This window comes from Xiphophorus maculatus, chromosome 16 (genome assembly GCF_002775205.1).
Source record: "Xiphophorus maculatus strain JP 163 A chromosome 16, X_maculatus-5.0-male, whole genome shotgun sequence".
Classification (NCBI taxonomy): domain Eukaryota; kingdom Metazoa; phylum Chordata; class Actinopteri; order Cyprinodontiformes; family Poeciliidae; genus Xiphophorus; species Xiphophorus maculatus.
Genome location: NC_036458.1, coordinates 10245140 through 10271414, shown reverse-complemented (window position 1 = coordinate 10271414; position 26275 = coordinate 10245140). Strand labels below are relative to the sequence as shown.

The window sequence follows — 26275 nt, the reverse complement described above, 5'->3', positions numbered from 1 at the left end:
TCTCTTCATAACAAAAACTGAGAAAATATGATTTAATATTTTCTTATTTTTGTTTTCAGTTTTGTGAAATTGAAAACAAAAATAAATATTGTGTTAAGGTATTTGGATGAACCTCCATTACGTACAAGCACAGCTTTGAAGAAAGTAGAGTGAATGCTTGTTGAGATGTGAGTGCTTAAAGGTAGTGTCTTGTTTGCTTGTTCCACTTAAAGAATGCTCTTTTAAGTGGATAAGAGTCGAAACTCCCACAAGATTGTACTTATTTTTGCTCATGTTTTGAGGTAGCACAAATTGTCTCTTTGTTACAGTAAAGCAAAGTGCACTGACCAGTGTGTTGTTGATGTTTGGAATCAACAACACGGAGTTAGCGTTAGAGCCACAGACAGTCCCTTATCCCCTTAGCTTTTAGGTTTAAGGGGCATGCATCCACCCAACACCACCATATTATGGTCAGTGTGATGGTCTTACCTGAAACACTGTTAGTCTTGTAGTTTTTCACCATCAAAAGTCTAAGAGATCTTCAGAATGTTTGTTTACAAATGTGAGATAGGCCTTTGTGTTATTTGATTTTTTGGTCAGAACTGGTTTTTGCCATCAATCTCTCACATGGATACAATTTTGCCCAGTTTCTCGTTCTTTATAAAATCAGCACTAACTCTAACATAGAAGATTGAGGTCATCAGTTCTTTAGACGACGGTTTTGGTTCTTTTTGTGACCTTCTGGATGTGCCGTGAATGTGCTCTCAAGATAATTTTGGTAGGCTGACCATTTGTGGAAAAGTTTTCCACTCTTCCATTATATATTGGAGTCTCAAACCCTTAGAAAAAACTTTGTGAAACATTTCCAGTCTGATAAATGTCTGTGACAGACAGACTGGAGTACAGTGTGTTGCTTTCTGAGCCTACTTCATGCTGTCAGAGAGGTTCTCAGGTGAAGTAGTAACCAAGCCTGAGTGTGGATAGTGACATTAAAGCAAAACAATTAATGTGGTTAATTATAGTTCACACATGATTAAGGGTGATGGTTCTATTTTCACATAGGGCCACAAGTAATTATATAACTTTTTTTGGTACAATACTGACATTTGTTTTGTCGATCTGATACATTTAAATGTGACCAAAACAGCAAAATCTGCAAGACAGCAAACAGTGAGATTGTACAATTAGTCTTTCACTAATATTTAAAATAAATATGCAATTTCTAAACATCAGAATCATTTTTATTGGCATAGGTTACTGTTATATAAACATATTTTTGACATATAGCAAAGTAAGAACTATGTAATATTACACAACCCTGACACTAGGTGGTGGAATAGAAAATTTAGTTTTTAAGATGTGATCTTTGACCTCCATTTGGTCTATGCTATTCGATTTACTATGAGGAGAAATTACCCTGGAATCTTATTGGGGTTTTTTTATTTTTAAATGAACATCTGGGGAAGCCAGGGAAGCATCAACTCACACCATAAGTCTTGAACCACACTACTAGCCAAGTTGATGGTTTGGCCAATTTAACAGTGTGTATTCCTTTTCTCTCTGTTTTAAGAGGATGATGTAACTGCATTGACAGAGAGAATCCCTTCTTGTCTCGCTGACTTAGAAAAAATAAAACCCAACAAAACCTCTGTAATCAGGTCTCTGAGGTCACACTTCACTGGAACATCAGTCCTTGGGCAATAGCTAACAAATTACAGAAGGCCAGAGGAGCCACAGTCAGAAAGAGCAAACAGGTTCAGGCTTCTGCTGAGCAGCCAGTGACCCATGGGTCAGGGAGGAGATAAACTGCATGATATTATTTTCCTTCATTAAGCTGCAAAAACAGGAACCATAAACTGTACTAAGAGAAAAAGGGAAAAAAAGCAAATCTCTGTATTATCACATGGACATAACAACAGCTCTCCTATTTGGTATGCTGGAAATGTTTAGACTTGGACTGGTGAGTTCACCCAATTATCAGATTTTAAAAACACCCACTCAACTCCACAAGCAAGTCCTCTGGTCCTCGTTTCCACCTAGCAACAAGACACACTGGGCTTGGGGAAGGGGGTAAATTTTTCCATTTGACAGCATAATGAAATGAGCTTATTAAAGCAACGAATTTCATACAGCACATCAAATCGGCTGCCCTGCAAAGGACTGTAGGCAAAGGTTAATTGCCAGTTATCCAGAGCATCCGTTTAAGGTTGACTGTCTAGGTGGCAGATGTTCTGCTAATCTCAGAAAATGTGGCATTGATGAATATAAGTAGGAAAATGTTTTCAATGGGCCTCTTCTTGTTGCTGAATGACTTGCTCCAAATCTCCTCATTTGCACATTGTTTTTTTTTTCTTTAATTATATAATAAAGCATTTTATGTTTTTACTGTTGGCCTCCTGCTCTCATTTCGGCTTTTAAAGGAATTCATTTGAATACTGGGGTGTGCAGTTTCCAGTTACGATTTGTAACACTCGCTTTTGCGCACACAAGGAAAAGAGGAACTTGTTGCAACATCCAACAGGTCGACAGCGTGGCTGCTTCATATACCTGAAGCACTGAGCTTTGGCATAATGGGCTCATTATGTCTCTGCGGGCCACTTCTTCTCATCCCAAACTGACGTGATGCTCTCCCCGTTTCAGAGATGCGCAACACATGCAGCGCGCCGTGCGTAAAACGCTACAAGGAGAGACAAGCTGTTATCTTACCTGTCATCAGTCTGCCAGTCCCCGAGCAACAGGTCTCGGAACCGGTACCGAGGGGGCAACGGGAGCACCTCCTTTTCAAGTTCAACCATGGTTCACCTCCCTCAAAAAAACGGAGCTGGAGAGAAATAGCACCGCAAACCGCACCTCCGGACCGAGAAGGTGGCTCCTGGAACCAACAACTCCGCTACTCTTCCTTCTGCTATTCACAACGTAAATGAAAGACGAATACATTGGTCCGTCTCATGGCACTGTCCTCAGCCTCCCACCTTCAGAGAAAAATCCACTACTTCCTTTCCAGTCTGCGCAACAACAAAAAAGAGCAGCTTTACTGCAAGTCGAAATGAGGCAACAGGTCGAGGAAGCTCATCCCTCGGTGCTTGGAGGGAGGGGAGACTCCACTCTCAGGCTGAGCGCAACTGGTTGTCTCTCCCAACAGCAGCATCCTCTCCTCCCCGCCTGAGCTCCACATGGACGCACCGAGGGGCAGGCGCGCACAGAAAGGGGACAGCTTGCAGATGCAATTATGAAATCACGGCTTAGAACAACATAAAAATAGCAATTATCAAAGAGCGATCTTCACAGAGTCCACACTGAACTGTGGCAGCATTTACTGCTCTGCGATCTGTCCCATATTCACCCTTGACCCCCCAGAAATGCCAAACACACTCAGGAGAGGCTCAGAGGCGTGGAACTATCCGCGCTTTCTCTTTTATTTATTTATTTTTTTCACCTCAACTCCACTGCTGACTAAATAGTCACTTTAAGGTGGATGCAGTTAGCTATAATTAAGTTTGGAACAGCACAGCTGAAATATACAACGGAAATGAGTTGATTTGTAGATGGTGTATATTCATTTGAAGACATTTAACGCGATTCTGGGTGGCTTGCCAAGTAAGCTGAGAGGCTGCTGTTCTTTTATTCATAAACTAAATTTAATTAGAATACTCAGTGGAAGCAGAAGATGAGAAAAATAAACTTATTTTCATCAGGAAGAACATGTTGGTTTCCTCACTTATTTCAATTTTTTTCAAATATGTAATTTCAACGGCCAACATATGTAATGTAATTTTGCAACGAATTCACTTGTTTTTCTTTAATGCAACACCCGACTTTGTGCAACCTTTTATTTTATCTACAACTCGGAGGATGAAGCGGCATTAATCTTCTGGTCATAGGAGAAAAAGTAATGAAATTCAAATGGGGTACTTAGGAGGGCTGACAACAGATGTTATTCAAATTAACCTCCATTAATTAATATTAATCTCCCTCGACCTGGCCCTGGCAAATCAACACTTATGTGAGCTCAGGTGTTTATCCAATAAGGAACACTCATTTAATTAGATGAAGACTTGGCGTATGTGCAATTTGATACTGCTGTGTTTGTGCACTCCAAATCTTTAATCTACCTTCATTTGATTTATTAACTTTTGCTTTATACTCATTTTGGAAGCAGAAGTTCAGGAAGATGCATCTATTTCGCCCTCTAGTGGTCATCGAGGAGCAAACATGCAATCTGCAGGCAGCCACATTGAATCAGCTCTTGCAGGATGTGTTGAGATGCAAGTTTTAAGAAAAACTTGCATCTCAAGTTTTTGAGATAAGCTCAGAATAGCACTGTACAGTGGTGAATATAAAATACTCTTGAACTATATTAAGTTTATAAAAGGACTGACAGAAAAGTAAAAAAGAAATCAAAAAGGATTTCTTCTGTAACCATGGTAACCAAAAAAGCGTATTTCAGAGGAAACAGTCGTGTGTTTCAAACCTAATATAAAGCCAATTTCCTCCTTCAGTGGCTGATTGTGAAATGAGGTATTTTTAAACACCTTAAAAATGCAAAGAGTAGAAAACAATCTTATGTAAAAAAGTTATTTAAGATTTTTTTGTTTTTAAATCAGTCTGTTTGATGGTTTCCTCCATTCGGAGTCCAGCTTCAAACTTCTACTCCAAAGTCACATTGACAGAAGCCAAAGCCTCCACCGCCCAGTTGGGGTACTGATCCGGCGATGGAAACATTCGCTTCATGAACGTCTGTATGAACTCAGGGAAGCGGCCTTCCACGATGCTCTGCCTCACAGAACGCATCAGGGTGAGCTGTATAGAAAAACAACAAAAAAAACATTCATGAACAGAGGAAAGGATCATTTGATTACTGTAAACCTCTAGAGATCCATTATGATCTGCTGTGCATCTTCTGAGAAAAAAAAAAAGGGTCAACTTTAGGTCAAGATATTCTGAGCAGTCTGAGTTTTATACAGCGGCAGCAGGATATTTATTTACGTTATTACTGACGTCTGTTGAATTCTAATAAATCATTAAAACAGATTAAGGAAAAAGGAGCACCTAAGATACCACACTGAATTAAAGGTGCAATAAATAACAGTCGGTGACATCTAGGGGTTCAATTTGAGAAGGCAACAATGTCAAATAAGAAGGTCTCACTTTCGCCTCCAAACTATCCTGACTAGCTCGGTTTGGATAAATATCCTCTGGGGATATTCTGGATTTTTTAATAGGTCTTTTGTGCTTTGCAGATTGAAAGGTAGGGATTCTGCAAACTGCCATTGCCTCCCACGGATACCATCAGGCACAAGCAGATTATTATCTAAAGCTTTTAGAACCTGGTTGAACATTTCTGATTGTTTGTTTTGTTCTTTAAGCCATTGGTAAAAAGAAGAAAAAAAAAACCTCTGAGGGGGTTTAATACAAAAAGTGTCATTGTCCTGCAGGGAATGGGATTTTTAAATAATGTTTTAATACCTAATGGTGTTTCAGGTGTTTTAGGACTTAAAAAGTAAAAATCATGGTAAATAATTTCCAATGTCTGTGTGTTTTCTAAAAAATATGATATTCTGTAAATTTCAGCTGAAAAACAAACCGATCTGTTAGTGTCAGAAATTAAAAAAAAAAGAAAAATAGATGCTATAACCTGGGTGCACATATGAGCGCACCCTTAAACTAAGAATTTGTTGATACACAAAATTCAGTCTTATTCAGTTGAAATTATTTATCATTGTCTTGAGCCTTCCCCACCTCACTGCTGTATTCAGCACATGCGAGAATAACATCTATGTGAGCAATTCATCAATATCTACTATGTGATATTCAGTCATTTCTAATTCCTTACTAACGCTTTGAGTTTGATGGAAAAATCTATTTATAGGATTTGATTTTCAGTTTAAAACTGTTATAATAATATGCAGGTACACGATACATCACTGTGACAAAAGGTCAGCATTGGACAGAATAAATTCATCCCATCGATACTGTATTTTAAACAGGCTAAGTGCTTATTTGGAAGACATGAGCAAAGTAAAAACGAAATTGGGCTTCAGTGATGAGCCAAAACTATAACAGCTTGTGTCTGCCAAGATTCTTAGATTAAAAAAGTCCCATTTCTCATAAAGCAATCTAATGATTCTGCCAATATTCCTCCCATTCTTCTTCTTCTTAACTCTTAAAGTAAGCTTTTATGGCACATAGATTAAAAAAAAAGACTTTTATAGCTATTCTGGTGATAAAAGGAGCCACTGTGAAACCAGAATGAGCAGCTTTATTCTTTGGCAAAACTATCATTTGGCAAAGCCACTGCATTCTGTCTTAAACACAGTATTATAACAACACTATTACATTTTGCCAACAGCTTCTTGTTGTTTATGTAACTGTGAAGCTTCCCATTGAGTGGATTACACTTAAACAACAGGACCGTTTGTGTTGCTTGAAAACAAAAAAAGGCCAGAAATTCAAGAAAAGGATAAGTATAACTAGGCTGAACATTTTTGAAACCATCTCGACTCCAACTGAACCTTTTCTCATGTAATCTAATACACTAATCAAATCTATAAAAAATAGAAATACTATCATTTAAATAATGCATTCAGCAAAAAAAATTGTTTTAAAACGAGTTATCTGGTAATACTAACAATTCCGAAGTTAAATTTAGCTTGTAGGATTTTTCTAATACTGACCTGGTAGGCAATGTTGTGAATGGTGATGTGATGCATGGCAGCAGTGTCACTCTTAAACAAAGCATGCAGGTAGGCCCGACTATGTCTGAAATAAATAATAACGTTTAAAAAAAAAGAAAATGACATTCATGGGTTATATACATTTCAAGCATTTTCTGCTGACAACATAAGTCACCACTGATAGGTTGATAGGTCAGATATACATTATTAACAAAGTTTCAATGTAAAATAATCAAGAATTAAAAGCAAATTTCAGCTATTCCAGCTTGAAATGTAAATGGTTTTTCATTCACTTGCCTTTTGCAGGTGGGACACTGGCAGTCGGGGTCTATAGGCTGAAAGTCTTTGGCGTACTGCTTCTGCTTCACCTGAAGAGAACCCCAAGGTACCAAGGCAGAACCAAACCTCTGAGGAACAACAGCAATCATGGTCACAGACAAACTTAGAATCACTTATCAATGTGGATCAATCACCTTAAATAAAATATTCCAGGTTTTTTCAAGCAGGTGAAGTGAGGGAGCTTACTGCAGTGCGGGTTGGGAAGACACAGTCAAACATATCACATCCCAAAGCGACACACACCACCAAGTCCACAGCATATCTGCCCCATGTGAGGGATACACAGGTTCTTGATTAATGGCTCAGTAGCAAATAAATAGCACAGTTCTTGAGTTGTGTGCGTAAGAACACACCCGACACCCATCAGGTAGCGAGGCTTTTCTCGTGGCAGATGGTCAGTGCTCAGTGTGACCATCCGCCAGAAATCGTCCTTTTCCTCTCCTCCACTCAGGCCGCCAATGGCAAAACCAGGAACATCACGTTTAGTCATTTCTGCATGAAGACAAACAATGAGAGAGGGAGACTAAGTATTGTAAACTTCCAAGAACAATGAGTCTTTAAAACTTTCAATATGGGGGGTTATCTTTATATATTTTCTTTTTTTTACCATCCAGACAGGCCTTGCGCAGCTCTGCATCTAGTCCTCCCTGGATGATGGCAAAAAGGTTCTGTTTATCTGGATGCTTATTTGCTGCTATACAACGATCCAGCCAACGAATGGATCTATGCATGGCTTCCTCCACACGCGGTCCCTTCACAGTGCTGCTGACTACATCATCCAGCTGCATCATTATGTCTGACCCTGCAAAAGAGTCAGACATAATGAAAAGCATTAACAATTAAAATGCTCTAAAACTAATTTATAGTACTTCACATTTAGCTCACCCAGACTATTCTGTATGCTAATGGACTTCTCAGGACTCAACAAGATCTCTTTGCCATCATATGGGGACTTGAATTTGACCCCTTCCTCTGTGACCTCTGAGAGTTCAACAAGAGACACCATCTGAAATCCTCCACTGTCCTGAAAGAAAAAGAGGAAAAAACAAAGTTTTTCATATGAATCTTATTCCATATCCCAAATATCCCTTGATATTTATTACAGGGCAGTACAGTATTGGAAAACTCTACAATTTGGAACATTATTTTTAAGTATTGTAATGACAATAGATTTTTCTTGTGTCATTATAACTTCCGTCGCTCTTTGCAACCCTCAACATTGGAGTAACTACTGCAGTAAGGCTCCAATTAAGAGTAAGAGTATTAATGCCAGGAAATATGTCATTTCTTGACATTTCGATAGAATAGCTGGAAAATACTATATTTCAAACAGACTGTGATATTGATTTTGAGATGACAACATATTTCCAACATATTATGCAACCTTTGTCTATACTACAACAGAATACATATGTCTTAAAGCCAAAACTTAGCTCCCAAATTTTTTTTCCAAAAGTTTAGTGTACACTTACAGTTAGAAGATTTCTCCTCCAGTTCATGAATCCATGTAAACCGTTGGCTTTCTCTATCAACTCAGGTCCCTGGAGATAGTGAAGTAAGAAGAACATCCATATTTACATCCCCTTCTAAAAGCACTAGAATGCAAACTAGTTAACTTGTGAGTTTATCATCAAAAAAATACAGCGAGGCAATACATTAATGTTTCTTCATTGATTTCGTAGGCATTTACATTTGGTAACATTTGGACTGAGTTAGGGTTGTAACCACATGAGCTCTATATTGGTGAAAAATTAGCAGTTAAAAAAAATATCATCCATCAGATACCGTTCCCTCAGTTTAACACAGGAGGGAACGGTATCTGATGGGTGAATTATGGACAGAACTGTTCGAATGTTTGAGGGAATTACAACCAATAACTCTAAACAATTTAAATCTAAACATATTTTTAAATAAAATACAAACGTTGATACGTCACTCTACCTACCGGCCTCATGCCCAGGTGGTACGTGTTTCCCAAGCAAATCTGACAACCGAGACCTTCCAGCTGATCCGCGGTGATCCCCTTCAGGGTTCCCTGTGTCCCAACAGGCATAAAAACCGGCGTGCTGACGCTGGAGTGGGGCAGAGTCAGATCACAAGCTCTTGCTTTCGTCACAGGACATTCTGCAACAATCCTCAGAGTAAGAGGCGAAACGGCGGCTAAAGTTTTCTTTAAAAACATGCTGTTTTCTTTGAGATTTCCATCTGCTTCAGAGGTTATGGTGGCAGCCATATTCCTCCGACCATTGATGGAAACGACCGACAGTTGGTTTGACCAATTAGAGACGCGTTTCTTGCTCAGCACGATGAACACGCCTTTTGAACACCCAATGAAAACATAGTTCTGAGGCGAGTCTTCTGGATTAGCCAATAGACGTCTCGGCTTTGTAAAAAAAAAAAAGGTAGGTGGGTCTATTCTCACCGGTTTCGATCTGACGTCATGTCCTCAAACCGGATAGCGTTTGTGTAGAGGAAGTTTTGTTTTGCGAGTTTTCCGTCCGTTTCGACTCGCCGAGGTCCTAATTAATGCGCGTTGAAGAATACAAAGTTATGTTTCTCTGAATTACCCTCGTCAGACAGGCGCACCGGTTTTCAAAGTGAGATTACAAGAAGCGAGCTGCTTGAAGCCACGGTGCTGAACACTTTCAGAGTAACCCGAGAGCAGCTCGCTGCTAAGCTAACATTAGCCTCCGGTCTGCGGTGTGTTGAAGGGCTCTCTGAGCTAACGAAGCCATGGGGAACCGGGGCATGGAAGACCTGATTCCCCTAATCAACAAGCTACAAGACGCCTTCAGTTCAATTGGTCAGAGTGTCAATTTAGACCTTCCTCAGATTGCTGTGGTAGGCGGACAGAGCGCAGGGAAAAGCTCTGTCCTGGAAAATTTTGTTGGCAGGTAAGCGAGAATGGTTAGGATAGATATCGGTTGCAAAGATTTTTCTCTTGTTTGTGTTGGTACATTCTAAAAATGCATGCTTGCTTGTAATAAGAGTATGACGGCAAGATATTTATCACAAAAAGTTAAACTAACCTAGTTACGCTCCCTAGTACATGTTCAATGTAATGACTTGCGGGCATGTTGTAAACCAGCCTTTCTTGTAAAGTGGCTTCAACAACGTGCCTTTCTCACTAATCAGTTTGTCAGAATCGTTTTACCTGTGATTTTTTCCCCCCTTTGCATATTTAGTGCCACACCCTGAAATTTTGACAGAATTCACAGTAATCAATAATTGTTACATCTGTAAACTGTAAAAGCTCTTCCGTGCAGTGTTTTTTTTTTTCAGGTAGTGCAGATGGAGAACACTTGTCGATAATGTCACAACTTGTTTTGGTCTGCTGATTTTTATCCCGACTGTTTTTAGCATAAAATTAAAGCCTACTGTCACTCTTTCAAATGTCAACATTTTTTTCTATGTCCCCACAATTGTAACAGACAACTTCCTACACAGTCTTCCTCTTTTGATTCTGTTTATGGTTAGCGTTTAGAAATGAAGGAAATGTTAAAGACATGTCTTTGTTGTTTGGACACTTGAAGTGACAATGCTTCCTTGCAGCTTGGCTTTCTGGTCTTCCAACAAGTTTATCCTTTTGTCCTCTCCCCCATAAGCAGGCAGTGAGGGTAAAAATCAAAACAAGTAGTTTCAAAGGAACTTGTTTAGCAGGTTTCCGGCCCATTCAGTGTTACTCACATTCACAGTGGTGCACGGTCTATCCTGCACTGGAGAGAAAATACATGGGTGGTAAAATGACATGCACACTGTCGGATAAAAGCATATTCGAAACAGAATGCTTCTCTTAGGCAAGGGTAACTTTGCAGACTAATGTATTTCTACTTGGTGCACATTAATTCAAATGACTTGTTGTAACATCACTCAATACGTGATAATTGTATTTCAGAGGGCTCTGACTTTTAAAATATGTGTTATCCTTTGTTCTGTCATTTCCATTTTTGATTTCTTTCCACTGCCTCTGCAGTGATTAGCGTTGTTTTTGTTCAGTTCAGTTGAGTTTAAAATGCCATTTGATATTCTTGCTTTGGGGCAGTAAAGAGCACTTTACAGCACCAAACATATCATAAATACTCAGTTAATACTCTACTCGTGGTTAACTGGCAGTGGTGTGCATGTGACTTTGAAAGCAGGCAAGGTGAGTTGTACAAATTGAAGCCATCTGTTTAAGGTGGAGCGTCACTACAATATGGAAGTACTTGGGTGGTGCTCCACATCACTATAACAACAAGCAGGTTTATGAGTCACTGTTGATGTTAGGGTGTGTTTGAGCCCAGGAGGAGTCAATAACATAAATGCTTTGTCATGTGTTGAGTTAGTGTTTTTTTTATGCCAAAAGCTATTGTTTAATTGGATGCTTCAAGTGCAGATTTTTTGCAGTGGTATTAGACCATCTTTGGTGTATAACTTTGTTACTGCTGCTCTATAGTTCACACTTTGACAAAGATTGTTTTTTTTTTTTTATTGTTTTGCATAGTAAGATTAAAATCTTTGTCGAAGGAAAAAAGCCCCCATTTATTTTCTACAATTGAAATGCACACATAGCATGTCATAACATGCATTTTAGATAACAACTAGTCTGATCTTGACAGAGAAAATGCTTCCTCTTATTGTCTCGCCAGCTTGAACTTTTTGCTGACTTTAAGTTGGTATATTTAGAAGCAGTCCTGATCTGCAGACGTACTCATTTCAAGCAACAAATATCTTGCACCAGTATTTTTGGTGCTGCCCAGATTTATTTCATTTTATTAGAAAAAGGACAGTTTGACCAGAAGACTCCTTTGCTGTAATTTCTAGTATTAGTCCAATTTTTCATCCATGGATGTAGCCATGACTGAAGGCTTGGTGATCCATCTTCTTGAAGTCATTTAAGTCTGATTTGTTTATGAAAAGCCTTTTAACCATTTTGCAGCCACTATTTTAAGGAAGGAACCAGTCCCTAGATCTCTAGCTTTTGATGTGGCTACTGCTTTAGTGATTCTCTTTTTTTCTGATCTAGAAGACTACATCAGTGGTGTCTGATTATTTCTTGGTTCATCAGTCAGACATGTTGTTGCTTAGAGATGCAGAGGTTAGCTTGAAGTAAAAAGAGCTAATATAGGTTGCAAAATCAGTTTAATAACCAATGTGTTCCATGTTTTCTATAGTGGTTTCAAACACTGGCATCTGTATTCACAACATTTGCAGTTTTGTTGAAGCCTAGACAAATTTTTCTTAGATATTTTAGACCCACTTTCTGTCAAAACTTGGTGTTTTGCGTAACATATTCACTGCTTTGTTTCTGTTGTTCCAATTAAAAATGAAACATACATTTTCAGATATCACATCTTTGTTTGCTGTTATTTCCTCACTGCACCAATGTTGCTATTTAGAGTCAAATCATGTTCACAGCCCTAAATAAGGATGCCGCCACTAGTTCACATAAATATATCATTGAATATATTAGTCTGTCCACACATAATGGTTAGATTTTTATTTTATTTTATCACCACAAATTGGATGGATTGGATGCTTCAAGTGCAGATTTTTTGCAGTGGTATTAGACCGTCTTTGGTGTATAACTTTGTTACTGCTGATCTATAGCAGTAACAAAGGAATAGAGCTTCCTCCATTTAGCTCTATTTAGAGAATCGTCTGTCTAACTGCCTGATGAGCTGAGTTATTCAGGTTTTTAAACTTTCTCAAAAGTTGAAGTTGTCTGAAGTACAGGGGAAGTTGGCTTTTTTGTTTGTTTTTGTTGTGAACCAGAACAGCATAAACGCCATGTATGATGATCAGCTGAAGAGACACACAGGCATAACTAATATGCCAGGGGAAAAAAAAAACTAACATAGCATGATTTATTATTTTTGAGCAGCTGAATCCATCCTGAAGTTGGACATTTTGTTTGCCTGCAAAATTTTCATTCACTATAATATACCTTCAAATGTTTGATTAGAATATGAGTTGGTTGGAAGACAGTTTTTATTATTATAACTTAAGTAAAGCATGTAGTAGAAACTGATTCTCTGCCTTGGAGTTTGCAGTAATAAGTATTTCTTTTGTTTATTTCCTCTTCAGTCTTATCATATTTGAAATTCTGAACAGTGAGACTTTTTCGCATAACTTATAAACAAACAACAGTAGCAATAACATAGCAGTTCATCTTAGAAATGGTACCTTCCTGGCACAGCCACAATGCAAATAACCCACACTCTTAGCTGTATTTGAAATTATTCATTTTTGTGTTGTGAAGTCATCATACTTGGTAATTCAGACATCATAGCTGGCATTGCGGACTGGTCTGGGTGGAAAGAGTTATCAGATTTGTGACGTAAACCATGGCAAACAAGCCCTGAAACAATTTGCATAGGTTTAGGCAAATTGTTTGTATAGCTGTAGGCTGCTGTTTGTGAATGAGCCATCCAGCAGTTGAACTTTGGTGCTTTGTCCTGTTAACTAAAAACCTAACTCTTAAAATTAGAGGTGCACTGATTGCAGTTTTCTGGTCGCTAACCGATCTTTAAAAAGCCTGATTTGCCAATACCAATTATTTTTTCTTCTTTTATAACTGACGCTGCCAGAGGCCACTGAAAACTTGCTAAATCTAGCAACAAAGTTGCCAATGATGATGTGATTATTGTCACCTCAGGACTGTGCAGTGACCTTCTGGACGGGTCTGTCAGTCAATCCTCTCTCACTGCAGAGTAAAAGCAGGCAGTGACAAATTTTCAGACCTTTGTGGAGTAAGATCGGTTTGCAAGTATCAGACAATTTTCAAAAATTAAGTAAATAGGCACCTAGTTTAAATCAAAGTTGTCTTAAAAGGTGGGCATTATCTCAACTCCGTTTGGTAAAGCAAACCTCTCAGCTGAAAACAGAAATCTATCATCCCTGAAGCTTGTGGGATAAGTAAGACATACAAATAGTGATTGAAGGGATTTTCCAGTAAGCAGTTGGATTTTAGTCATGTCTGAGGAGGCTTGGGTGCATGGGGTTGGCTTTTGGTTCTCACAGTGACTGAAGGATGTGGGAATGCGGGTAGCCATGATTATGTGTTCTTTGCCACTCTGATGGCCCATTGAAAGAGCTCGATCAAACCACAAACAAATTTCTGTGCAACCATACTCTCTTAAGAGTTTAGTATAACCTCAAAGTTTCTCACACTGGAAGTGTGTCATTGTGAGCCAAGTGTGTGCTGAAATAAATAAACTTTCGGCTGTGAGTTGTAGCTGTTTAGGGAGGCTGCCCTACTCTCCTCTGATTCCTCCTCTTTCTTAGAGGGAGCCACACAGACTGATGCTCTTAGCTTGACTATAAATGATTGATGAAATGATACACAATCTGCTGAGCCTCCTCTATCATTTAAAGGCCATCAATAATAGAATCATGACCGCTTGCTTCTTTTTATTATGCCGCTGCCATTTATCCAATTTTCTCTCTAAAAACCGAATGGCTCACTTCTGCCTTTGTGTATCGTTTCCACTGAGAAGACACAAGAGAACGACTTAAAGAATAATTCCCTTTTGTGTTTACAAGTTTAAAAGTAACGGAGCTTTACTTTTATGTTAAAAAAGTTTCACCCAAAGTTCCTGGTTAGCCTGGAAGGTTTAGCTGTTAAAAAAACAATGAAGGAACCTTGATTGTCAGTGTACTAAAAGGCTTTAGACAATTAAAAATAATCTTCTCATTTGATCTGCCAATGTTTTTAGAGAAGTCACTGCTGTGCTCAGTAAGAAGAATCTTTTTAGTATTCTGATAGTTGAGCGTCTTTGTCTTTTTCCCTCAGCTGGAATTGATTTTATACTTTGTCTCCTTCTCTTTCGCTTGCTTACAAGCTTCACACTGAGCGTCCTATACTGCCGAACATGGAGACAACGGTCTGACTGCTTCACAGTTTGTCCATGACACAACACCAGTGCTAAAACACAGACGTGTGGCATTTTGCTGACAAGCGCGTTTTTGTTCTGGGTTCCATCCAGAAGGTTCTACTCTGTGTGACCACAGTCTGGGAGCATACCATGGCAACTCTTGCCTTGTGGCAGACACATAGTATCTAATCTGAAATCAGATGGCTGGGTGAACATTGCCTCATTCTCTTCAGTTATGCAGGTCTGGCTCTGCTATGAAAATAAAGAGAGAATCATGTGGGTAGGTGCCATCCTGAGCCCTGCTACAATCATTCAGATTGAGTAATTTCCACCAGATGTATGTTTCTTACGACAGCAAAAGGAACTGCGTGGAAGAGAGGAGGAATAAGTATCATCAAAGGCTGACAGTTGGAACCAGAAATTGAAATAAACTGAATAAATAGAAACATTTATTCTAGACAGTCAGATTAGACTAGAATCCTGTATAATGCATATAATTCTGGTATTAAAGCTGAACATTGCAAAGAGAATATCGATTCCAATCAATCCTCAATTTTCCTGACTCTTCTTTCTTCACCATTACATGATGTTTAGTCACTAAAAATATAAATTATAGACAGTTAGAGTCAAATATATGAGGGACATCCATACTAGAAATGCCTGACTGTTGAAATATTACCATCTCACTAATATTGCATCAAAGCAGGCAGCCCTGTGAGGTTCTGATAATTTGACTTAATTTATTTTGCTGCTTTAAGTTAGCCTAAATTGTTCCTCTTTTAGATCGATTAGGATTTAAATATTTGTATTTATAAAATACCAGTATAAGGAAGAATGTCACTTTAAGAGAAAGTTGTATTTTTCTTAAATGTATGAGTTCACATATTTTTCCTTGGTAGCTCAAACTGTATTACTTGGGTTGAATATTTTGAGTAGCTGACTGAACATTTCCTACCTTAAACTGGAAAGGTTTAGGTTGCTTCCATACAGGATGCTGAGAAAACATGGGGTTTCAGCTGTATTGGTTTGTTGTTTAAGTTACTTCACCAGTTCTTTGCTTCTTGGTTGGTGGTGTACCTCAGACTGGTTTTGATCTAGTTCTTTATAGATGTTTATGGGCCCCCAATGTTCACTTAAGTTTAAAGTGCAGTAGTTACTTTGACAGAGAAGAAGCCAGTATAACCAGAGCTGTGGTGAGTAGAATCTTCCTCGGAGCTTTTTGGATAAGTATTAAAGACAATAAATGGCTAACTAGGAACAAACATCCCTTTTCCATGGTTTGACCTAAAATAGTTCATTGCATCACCAACTTTTCTTTTTTGTTTTGAGCTGAATGAGCAAAACTGAACCAAGGTTTTAGCTGCAGCTGAAGAGCTGCTTCTCTATTTGAACTATTGGAAAAGCCTTTGTTTCACAATTTGCACAGTCTGGAGAAAAGCAGTTAAAAATTGCAACTTTTTTTGCTATTAATAATTCTCACAATGGAATCACAATCACATTTATTGGCAAGTTTGTGCAAACAAACAAGGAATTTCACTTTGGTTTTGCTTTACTCTCAATTTATGGTCATTTTAAAATTACGTATTTATGATTACGCTAAGGGCTAATATGCTTAAAGTTGATAATTCCTCTCATGTCAGCCACATATTTTGTGCAAATGGCTTAAGGAGAACAGACTGAACTCTTTCTCCCCACCTGCCTGTGTCTCAATGATTCATTCTTGCACCTGCAGCATTTGTTGTGGTTAGTTTGTGACTGAACTATTGTGTTGTGCACTGCTTTGCAGGTTGCATTTTGCAATTAGCCTTTTGCAAAAAAGTGGTCAACAGTAATCATCACAGGCCAACACCATGTCTCAGGTCTGAGACATGGTGTGAGGGTGCTGCATATATGGTTTGTTGACACATCTCTCACTGTCAGAAACCACAGGAGCGGCTTCTCACTTAGGTCATATATTTTATTTGCTTTATTCCAAGTAGCAGAATTGGTTTTACAGATGTAAAACCAATGTACCTTCATCATTTTAAGTGACAAAAAAAAGGTCATATGGCTAAACCTTATGATCAAGACATGTGATAATCTCTTTGATAATTCAGTTATTTGTACTTTAAACTTATTTGTTATTGTGCTATTGTTTAAAATGCTTCTTTCAGGGCACCGCTCTTTGTTGCCACACTTCTTGCAGTTGTAGCTAAAAACAGAAGTTGTTCCGCTGCTAAGAGGCAGTCTGCACTTAGTTTCACCCTAGCTTAATTATTTTAGGCATTTCTTTTACATTTAGAGCTGATTAAATAGAATTCAAATCAGATAAAATATAAATCAAACCGAATAAGGATTTAGAACATAGGTGTATTTAAATAATAAACCTCTTTTAGGATACGAAACAGAGGAAAATGTGTTCAAGCGTATTTTGTCACCCTACAGCGGAGAACAAATTACTACTTCTCTTACTCCTAAAATAAAACTTGAAGGTTTAAGCCACCGAAACCATCTTATTTTGCTTATCTGACTGATATGAAAAAAGCTGTTGAGAAGCAGTTTTAAATAAACATGAATGTAACGCACTCATATTCATGTAGCACTTTAGTGACACTAAACCGGAACAGTGTCAGCATAATCAGTAAATTGTAATCATATTCAGAAAAATTAAAAACAATGTAAATTTTCTTTGTAAAAGTCTGTGTACAGTAATTCTGTGTCATTTTGTTCCACATTTATTCATTTGTATATTTTTCTGTTGGCAGCGTAAACGCTGATCAAGCATGAAACCTTAGGTGCTAAAAGGCAAACCTCTTAAAATTATGGTGTTGCAATAAAATCCTCAGGATTTTATAATGAAAGCCTTTTTGACCAGATCAGCACAAAGTCTCAGTTAAGGCATTAAAACAGTCACCTGCCCCTTTCACAGGTACAACAACTAAAATGTTAACATTTATTTAATCATTGTCAATAACAAAACTTTGAATCCATCATTTGAAGCAAGGGTATCTAACCACATAATTGAAGCACAATGATGATCGCTTGCTTTTTGTTCAGCTGCTAACGTTAATGTTGTTGTCAACGGCCATTAGATTGCATTGCAATCGGTGGTTTTTACAGTTATCTCTGCATAGCACATTAGAAGTCTAGGTAAACAAAATAAAATACCTTTTATCATGATCAGCACTGTGTGAGCTGCACTTTATTCCCTCTGACTCATTTTTGCTTCAACATTCATCCTTTTTGTACATCTGCTTATCTGTGTGGACTGGTGCCTGTTTCCAGTGGTGATTGCTTATCACCACTGGAATGGTGAGATGTGGGATACACCCTGAATGTGTCCATCACAGGGTGACCAAACTCGCTCCTGATGGGAATTTAAAACAATCAATTAATATCACATTTATGTTTTGTACTGTAGCAGAAAGCTGGCATATCCTACGAGAATCACATAAAGATTTAAACTTCAAGTTTTGAGTTGTTACAACTAGAATTAGCTTGGCTAACTTTATAGTATGAAAGATGCTTCCTTGTTTACTTATTTAATAACTGTAATCAAAAGTAGAACATGACTAGAGAATTGTGTAAAATATTGCAGAATTTGTGTTTGAGTAAAATTTCCTTATTTTAGAAGGGAATTCAGCAAATGCATTGATCACTAAAGCTTTAATAACATTGTGAAAGTCACATTTCATTTAGAAAGGTAGAGAAAAAAGAATTTGCATTTTCTTGTTAAATTACCAAAGGCTATGATACAAATTGAACTCTACTATAATGAATAATTAAATGTTATTGCTTGTCAGTTAGACGTTTGTTCTGTTTGTTTTTTGTGTTTGCTCCATTGAATCCAGCATGTTTTCTTTGTATTTATTTTTAGAGCTTTTGTTCTGCACCTTTCAGCTGTTTATTTTTTCTGCCTCTCTTGCTCAGGGACTTTCTTCCTCGCGGATCAGGCATTGTTACTCGCAGACCTCTCATTTTGCAGCTGGTCAATAATATAGCAGGTGAGTACGCCTTTCCCAGGAAACACAAAATTCCAATTTTCTTTCATCACTGCCCTGCATATGGCCTCTCTGTCACTGTGCCTCAAGCTAGGCACCCTATTTGCTACTTTCATGTCTCAAATTTAATTTTCTCATTCTCCTCACTGCTTTTTCTGTCTTACTCCCTGCTCCTTATTTTTCTGCCTACCTCTTGCAAACTCATTCCCCCTCTTCTGTGCAGAATATGCTGAATTCCTGCACTGCAAAGGAAAGAAGTTTGTGGATTTTGATGAAGTGCGGGCAGAAATTGAGGCGGAAACAGATAGGATTACAGGATCCAATAAAGGAATTTCTCCTATCCCTATTAACTTGAGGGTCTACTCCCCAAATGGTAATAACATTGTTGTAATTATTATGCAAATTCTTTATTAATAAACATGAACATTTACTTCATGTCAGGTTATGGTAAATTTCAAGAATAAAAGGAAATTTACATTATATTCTTGTTTTTTTTCCCCCTCGTGACAGTTTTGAACCTGACTCTTATTGACCTCCCGGGTATGACCAAGGTTGCTGTCGGAGATCAGCCCGCAGACATTGAGCATCAAATCAGAGACATGCTGATGCAGTTTATCATCAAGGAGAGCTGTCTGATCCTGGCAGTTACCCCTGCTAACATGGACCTGGCTAACTCAGACGCTTTGAAGATTGCCAAAGAGGTGGACCCACAAGGTGAAGCATGTAGTTTTTACAAAGTTCAACACTGAAACATCAGACTTGCAACATAGCATTACACTCCGATACTTTGTATTTCCCATTTAAAGCATATTTGACTAAAACATGCTGCTCTTTATGAATATGTTCAGGTCTTCGCACCATTGGTGTCATAACAAAATTGGACCTTATGGATGAAGGCACAGATGCAAAGGATGTTCTCGAAAATAAACTGCTTCCATTAAGGAGAGGTCAGTATCGTGTAGCACCCAGATATATATTTACATGAAACATGTACAGACTGACCATATAATTGTTCAAAATGTGTGTACAGGTTACATTGGTGTGGTCAACCGGAGTCAAAAAGACATTGACGGTAAAAAAGACATCCGCGCTGCTTTAGCTGCAGAGAGAAAGTTCTTCCTGTCCCACCCCGCCTATCGACACATGGCAGACCGTATGGGCACCCCGCATCTACAAAAAACTCTCAACCAGGTCTGTGTCATTCTGCTTGTGTTTTGAAACGATCTCTTTGCCGTTCCATGTTATCATCTACTAAAATACCATGACTATGGGTTTGCAGCAACTGACCAACCACATCAGGGACACTCTGCCCGGGCTGCGCAGTAAGCTGCAGAGTCAACTCCTGTCTCTGGAGAAGGAGGTGGAAGAGTATAAGAATTTCCGTCCTGATGATCCGACTCGCAAGACAAAGGCATTGTTGCAGTGAGTGTAGCTTTTGATGTCTCTGCAGAGAGATACAAATTAATGATTAATGTTTAGTACCTAAAGCTAGGGCACAGTAAGTGTTTAGTTGTACAGGCCAAAGTAAGATTTGGGGTTTTACTATCCCAGTACACAAATGTGCCAGTTGACACATTAAGGTTGCATATTGAGGCATCTTTGAGCTTCAGAACACAAAGAAATGTGAAGGGATTGTAAAGTTTCATAATCTAATATCATAGCTAGACTTTAAAGAGATCCAAACTCTTGTAAATGAAAGATGTCTTGTCTCAAACGCATAAAAAAGAGATGATTCTCAGACCTGCTTCTGTTTCTGTTATAAATAAAGGATGGTCCAGCAGTTTGGTGTGGACTTTGAAAAATGCATCGAGGGATCTGGAGACCAGGTGGACACTAACGAGCTGTCAGGTGGTGCCAGGATCAACCGACTCTTCCATGAACGTTTCCCTTTCGAGCTAGTCAAGGTTAAGAGCGCCAGTGTTAATTTCCTTCTTGGAGTTTTAAGCAGTTTGTGTCTTGTCAAATGCACTTTAACTGTAAGGTTTGTTAAAAGTCTTTATCATCTAACTTGCTCTCCAGATTGTATTTGATGAGAAAGAACTGAGGAGGGAAATCAGTCATGCAATCAAAAATGTCCATGGTGTCAGGCAAGTACAGTCCAACTTCAAAAATTCCCAAGATAACACTTCTGAAATATATTTGACTCTGAATACTGTTGTCCTTCTTTTGTCAGAGCTTTAATTCAAACCCAAGTATTACAGACTAGCAGTACCAGCCGAATGTGATGTATTCAGAAACTGTCAGCTGTTCTATGAATTATGTTTTCCATTCTGCTGTTTCTTAGTGACTGCCTCTCAGAAATGCCACCCACTCATTTTCGGTTTGTGTCTACTAGAGTGTTCAGTTTATCAGGTGTTCAAGTAATGTTGGTCTCTATTGTATTTTGTATTATGAGCCATCTTATGTGCCACATTCATTGTTAGCCTTGCATTGGCACTTCATATCTTCTCCCCATTTAGGTTGTCACTGTTTCAATCCTGTTTGTCTGCCAATTTAGATGTTTCCTCAACACCTGCTTTGTCATTTTGTTCCATTGTACTTTTAATTTTTTTTTTTTTTTTTTGCTTCAGCCCACATGTCTGTTAACTGTTATGTGTGTTGGCTTCTTTGCCTCTGTCTCTGTGCATCCTCAGAACGGGGCTGTTCACTCCAGATCTGGCGTTTGAGGCCATCGTGAAAAAGCAGATTGTTAAGCTGAAAACACCCTGTCTCAAATGTATCGATCTGGTCATTCAAGAACTCATCAACACAGTCAGGCAGTGCACCAGCAAGGTACTGCAAGAGTCCAGCATCTCCCGACCCAGCCAAGACTCAGAGCAGGGACAACCACGGGCATAGCAGAGGGCATGCTCTCACAGAACATTAGCTGTAGTATCTAGATTTAGTTTCTATGCTTTAATTGAAGAACGTCCCATGTAGTTTGCCCTCTGCCAGCCCGGCCCTGAAAGCTGAGTTCAGGCAGCGCTGTCGTATTGTGGAGTGTTGTGACGGGTGGTGTGTGGTGATGGATTAGAGATGTTTTCAGGACTGAGATTCTGCTATCTGTGCTGGACAAGCTGCAGGTCTCATAGCTCAGTACATGTAAACAGCAGAATACAATGTATATCTTTACCACCCAAGTTTAGAAGGAAGTGGATCATTAGGGAACTAAACAACCTGCAGCTTGTCCTCCACTGTTTGAGTTCTTTCTAATCAACTAGAAAATGGCTTACTGAACAAACACTTCCTGTCTTCTTCCTTTCTGTCTTTCCAAATATTCCTCTTTCTTTTTATTTCCACCCCCTCCCACCACCTTCACAACAAATTGCCAAACTAATCCTGTGACCTTTCAGAACGGGGCTCTTCACCCCGGACCTGGCTTTCGAGACGATTGTCAAAAAGCAGATCTGCAAACTCAAAGAGCCCAGCCTCAAATGTGTGGATCTTGTGGTGACTGAATTCACTGCTCTCGTCATGAAGTGTGCCAAAAAGGTAACCAGGGATGCATATCACAATATAATGCCATGACGGGAGAAGAGATTTTTTTTTTGTTGTCTATGACTGCCATTAAAGTCCAGTTTTCATCCACTGCTCATCATTGCTTTTAAAGTCTGCATCGCCCCGTTTTTCCTCTCTATTGATGTCGCAGTACCATTGAATATAAATATTTTTGTGCAAATTGTCCCCCGAACGACTTATTGTATACATATTTCTGTACCTCTGCATCAGCTTTTCAGATGTATTTTTTCCCCCACTCCCACTCTGCTTCCTTTTTGCCCTTGCTGTTTAAGAGCCGATCGACTCAGTTGTGTGTTGCATGCTTGTTGACCCACACAGCAAAGTGACTGCCATTCGGCTATCACCTGAACTGGAAAGAAATTGAACTTATAAGAGCGGTTAAAAGGAATAATACTCCCAGAACATACCCTCTGTGGCTTCTTGGACAAAAGCATTTCATTTGTAACAGTGCATCACTGCCATCTTGTGGACAACTGAGGGCACGACACAGTAAGAAATGCTGTAAGATGCATAGTTGGCCAAACTTACCTCTTCCCTGCCTTTTGGGTTTCCTCTGCCTCAGCCCAGACTGTCATCTATCATCCAGTCTTTACTAACATTTGTTTATTCAAACCTGTACTACCAGTCACAGATGACAGTTTAAACGTTTATTGGCATGTCTAAAGTTTGCACTTATCAGTGTCTTGCTACCAATATATGGTTTAGACTAAATGTGTCTTGATTAACATAACCAAACATATTTAAGGTCATCTTTGACTGTTGGTACATAGCCTCCAACACCAATAACCACCATGTCTTTACAATCTGTGGTGTGTTTGTGTTGGATTGTGGTTGCCTGCATTTGTGTGACACTAAAATGTCACTTGACAATGTTTTTACTCTTTTCTTTGTTTCCTACTTATTCTCACTTCTCACTCCTGTTTTTCTCTGATTCTTGTTGGTAAGTCCTACTAAGGTAAAGCTGTGCGTGAGTGTGTATATGTCTGTATTCCTGTGTTAAATGCTGCAGTTACATGATGTGTTTCCTTGCAGCTCAACTCCTACCCTAGACTGAGAGAGGAGACGGAGAGGATCGTCACCACCCACGTAAGAGAAAGAGAAGGGAAGACCAAGGATCAGGTGCGTTGCTAGGCTTTTAATCCGATGATCTAGTGCCTCGTTGATCATCTTGATCAGTTCATTGTGTTGCCCAAGGGCAACTTGAGACTTTACAGGACCTGGCATTATTCCCCATTGTTACCATTGGGCTTCTGAACCAAAGCTTTAAAAACATGTTTTAAAGGGTTTTGTGAGGAAATTGGGGATTTACTGTATGTGTTTTTAAGAGTAAGAGCACAATAACTACAGCAGAAGAGTTTATATACTACTAGCTAGAAAGAATGTTTGTGGAAGAGCAACTTTAGTTGGAAATCAAAGGAGTTGCTTGGAGAAACTTTGTTTGTGAGACAGCTGCCTAGAATAGAGTAGAAAAAATCAAAGGTTGTTGACAAACTCTGATGCTAACTGTGCTGAGTAACACCACTGGCCTAATGACGCGTTTTGATGTTTTGAGAGGGATTTTAAAAGATCCATAAAGTCTATATTGGCAGCAGTGAAGTAATAAACACACACTGTTTGAATGTTAGCAACTTGCAGGTAACAACATTGCTTTGTTGCATCAGTCTGAAACTAGTCAGAACTCATAGCAGTATTCTAGCTGATCCCTAAAGATGATGAATAAACAGACAAACACAGAAATCATTATTGGATAAACTGTAAAAAAGGTCTAGTACCCTTCTCTGTGAGATGATGGGAATTAATATTCCTTCAAAGCATGAATTTCTGATTTGAATGTCAATCTAGTTTAACTTTATGAAATAAATATAATTTTACAGATAATAAAACTCAGACCACTGTAACATTATAAATACGCAGTAAATATTTGTTCAGTGAAATAAAGAGTGGCCTTGCTGTTTCATGACAAATCTGAAAATTAGACTTGAGAAAATTTAGAAATTTTAAAAGAAAAATTGTATAGGAAACACTTTTTTATTTCTATGTTAAATAAAACATATTTATAATTTATCGTCCGCTTAATCCAGTTTTAGGTGTAAATGCATGAATTAATGCAACAGTTTAGACTCAGTGATTCATCTTTCTTGCATTGGTTGTGGAAGCAGGGCATTAAGAGCTGTGGTGCTCAAATGAGAACCCACATTAAAACCTTGCTTACTGGTAACGGTTTCTTGTGGTTAAAATAAATGGTTTGATGTTTATCTCCTTTAAAAAGAAGTATGCAGAAACAGCTGACGTGGATTCTAGCTTGGACTTTAAAATGTGGTAGTTTAGCATATAAAGGTAGATAAGATGAAGTCTAAGGTAAAGTCATTAACTGACATCCACATTGCTTGTTAGCTGTTATGAGTCATCACCTTCTCAAATTGCTGATCTTCCAGTGGCAGTGTGAGTGGGAAAAAAACTCTACTGTGAACCTTTTTAACACCACTTAGGTTCCATCTTTGCATTCATCAGTAGATGACATTAAAAACTCTGTAGCTGTTCCCATTTAGGGCCAGAGACAGCTGAGGTTGTGTCCGCCTGCAGTTATCTACAAATAATTATCTGCCATTACTTCACTTTCTGTCCTGTTTGCAACAGCAAGCAACAACAGCCCAGCAGGGAACATTTGAAAGATGAAATGGGTTCTACTAAGTGCAGATTGATTATTATATGTATTTTATTACAGGAAGTGTACTCAAGAGCATTTATGGACCTTTTCTGACCTGTTTGTGCCCATTTTAAAATCAGGAATTAAATCTGTTTGGCAAAAATATTTCCTCCTTTCAGTTTTTATGCAAGCTCCAACATGAGTTTAAAAAGACACACGTTTTGTGAGATTCTTCTCTGTTCATTCATTAAAAACAAAAATATTTGAGTAACCAGTTGCGCAACAAAGACAGAAAACGTGTCTATTTATTTGGTTGCCTTTTCAATATTTAAAATGAGAGAAGACAACTTTTCTTACAGAATTTGAGACAATTTATTTCTTATTTAATTCATTCTAAAACACAAATAATATATGAGTGATTTCAGAAAAGATGACAGTAATAATGTCTCAAACAGTAATTTAAAAAGTGAGTAGCAAAACTTCTGGTCAGGATCTTGGTAAATTGGAAGATTTATAAACAGAAACCTTTGAGTAATACCGTTTTCTCAACTCAACCTCAGTGCTGCAGTACGCAGCCATGATATCACTTTTACCTGATGGATTTCAGTTGGTTTGTCTTACTTGAGCAAGCTTGAAATATCAGATGTGAGACTCTATGTTAAAGTCATCTCCGTCCTAATCTAATTTCTCTCTGTTAAAGGTTCTGCTGCTGATTGACATTGAGCTGTCTTACATCAACACCAACCATGAAGACTTCATAGGCTTTGCTAAGTATGTAACCATCCTTCCTGTTAGTCTATCTTACAGCTTAGAGTCTTGAACCCAGCCCCAGTACTTTTATGTTTATCCTCTCACCAGAGTGAGTGATGAATCTAAATGTCACCAGTTATACACATGTTATGTCTCTCTGAGGAGGGAGGTGGATGCCACAATAATCAAAATTGCCCCGTTGATCAAAGTTCCGTTATTTGTGAGTTTCTTTCCCCCTTGCATGAAACAATCCCATCCTTCCCCAAAAGTCAGACTTTTCTTGGAAAAAAAAGACAAAAAAAACCCCATTCCTATTTGCATCTTGCTGTTGTTAAAAAGCATGCTTGTTGAACTCAACGAAAGAGTGGCGCTCGCGATTTTTATCTGTTGCTGCTTTGTCTGGAAACTAATTTGCACACGGCATAGTTTTCATGTTTTTTGTGGTGTATCTCAAAGCAGTCTAGAGTTTGCGGGTGGTTTCATGTGCTTCCTAGTGCAGCAGTAACAGTAATTTGTAGTTGAGTGAAGCTCCTCTGCAGTGTGGATTTTTTT

The 26275-nt window shown here is 38.5% G+C and overlaps 3 protein-coding genes across 9 annotated transcripts in view; 1 reads left to right on the top strand and 2 right to left on the bottom strand.

Moving 5' to 3' along the window:
- LOC102231418 (potassium channel subfamily T member 2-like) overlaps positions 1-4618 on the bottom strand; it is a 45649-nt gene extending 41031 nt beyond the window's left edge. Inside the window, exon 1 of the mRNA XM_023349273.1 lies at positions 2686-4618. Coding sequence (XP_023205041.1) covers positions 2686-2774 — 89 coding nt within the window. The 5' untranslated portion in view covers positions 2775-4618. The remainder of the gene's footprint in view (positions 1-2685) is intronic.
- A 68-nt stretch (positions 4619-4686) lies between these two features.
- qtrt1 (queuine tRNA-ribosyltransferase catalytic subunit 1) lies at positions 4687-9248 on the bottom strand. Its single transcript, XM_023349274.1, has 8 exons — positions 8938-9248; positions 8465-8533; positions 7878-8016; positions 7600-7794; positions 7346-7484; positions 7179-7254; positions 6951-7060; positions 4687-4779 (listed from the first exon to the last, which is right to left on the bottom strand). The coding sequence occupies exons 1-8, from the start codon at positions 9223-9225 to the stop codon at positions 4770-4772; spliced, it is 1026 nt and encodes a 341-aa protein (XP_023205042.1). The 5' UTR covers positions 9226-9248; the 3' UTR covers positions 4687-4769.
- A 187-nt stretch (positions 9249-9435) lies between these two features.
- LOC102231683 (dynamin-2) overlaps positions 9436-26275 on the top strand; it is a 30525-nt gene continuing 13685 nt past the window's right edge. For 4 of the 7 annotated variants that reach the window (XM_023349593.1, XM_005801489.2, XM_023349591.1 and 1 more), the window contains exons 1-12: positions 9436-9886; positions 18758-18831; positions 19052-19201; positions 19339-19542; positions 19677-19775; positions 19859-20019; positions 20108-20250; positions 20597-20732; positions 20848-20915; positions 21462-21600; positions 23359-23445; positions 25674-25744. In XM_023349593.1, coding sequence (XP_023205361.1) covers positions 9726-9886; positions 18758-18831; positions 19052-19201; positions 19339-19542; positions 19677-19775; positions 19859-20019; positions 20108-20250; positions 20597-20732; positions 20848-20915; positions 21462-21600; positions 23359-23445; positions 25674-25744 — 1493 coding nt within the window. In that variant the 5' untranslated portion in view covers positions 9436-9725. Of the gene's footprint in view, positions 9887-18757; positions 18832-19051; positions 19202-19338; positions 19543-19676; positions 19776-19858; positions 20020-20107; positions 20251-20596; positions 20733-20847; positions 20916-21461; positions 21601-22160; positions 22300-23358; positions 23446-25673; positions 25745-26275 lie in introns of all 7 variants that reach the window. The other 3 variants (XM_005801492.2, XM_023349592.1, XM_005801491.2) reach the window with 1 other exon arrangement.

Excerpts from the sequence above, each read along its gene's own strand:
- qtrt1 (XM_023349274.1), bottom strand. The coding sequence starts at position 9,225 with ATGGCTGCCACCATAACCTCTGAAGCAGATGGAAATCTCAAAGAAAAC. Across the intron at positions 7,485-7,599 it reads GCGCAAGGCCTGTCTGGATG|AAATGACTAAACGTGATGTT; the intron begins GTAAAAAAAAGA and ends GTCTTCATGCAG. Across the intron at positions 7,061-7,178 it reads TCTTCCCAACCCGCACTGCA|AGGTTTGGTTCTGCCTTGGT; the intron begins GTAAGCTCCCTC and ends GTTGTTCCTCAG.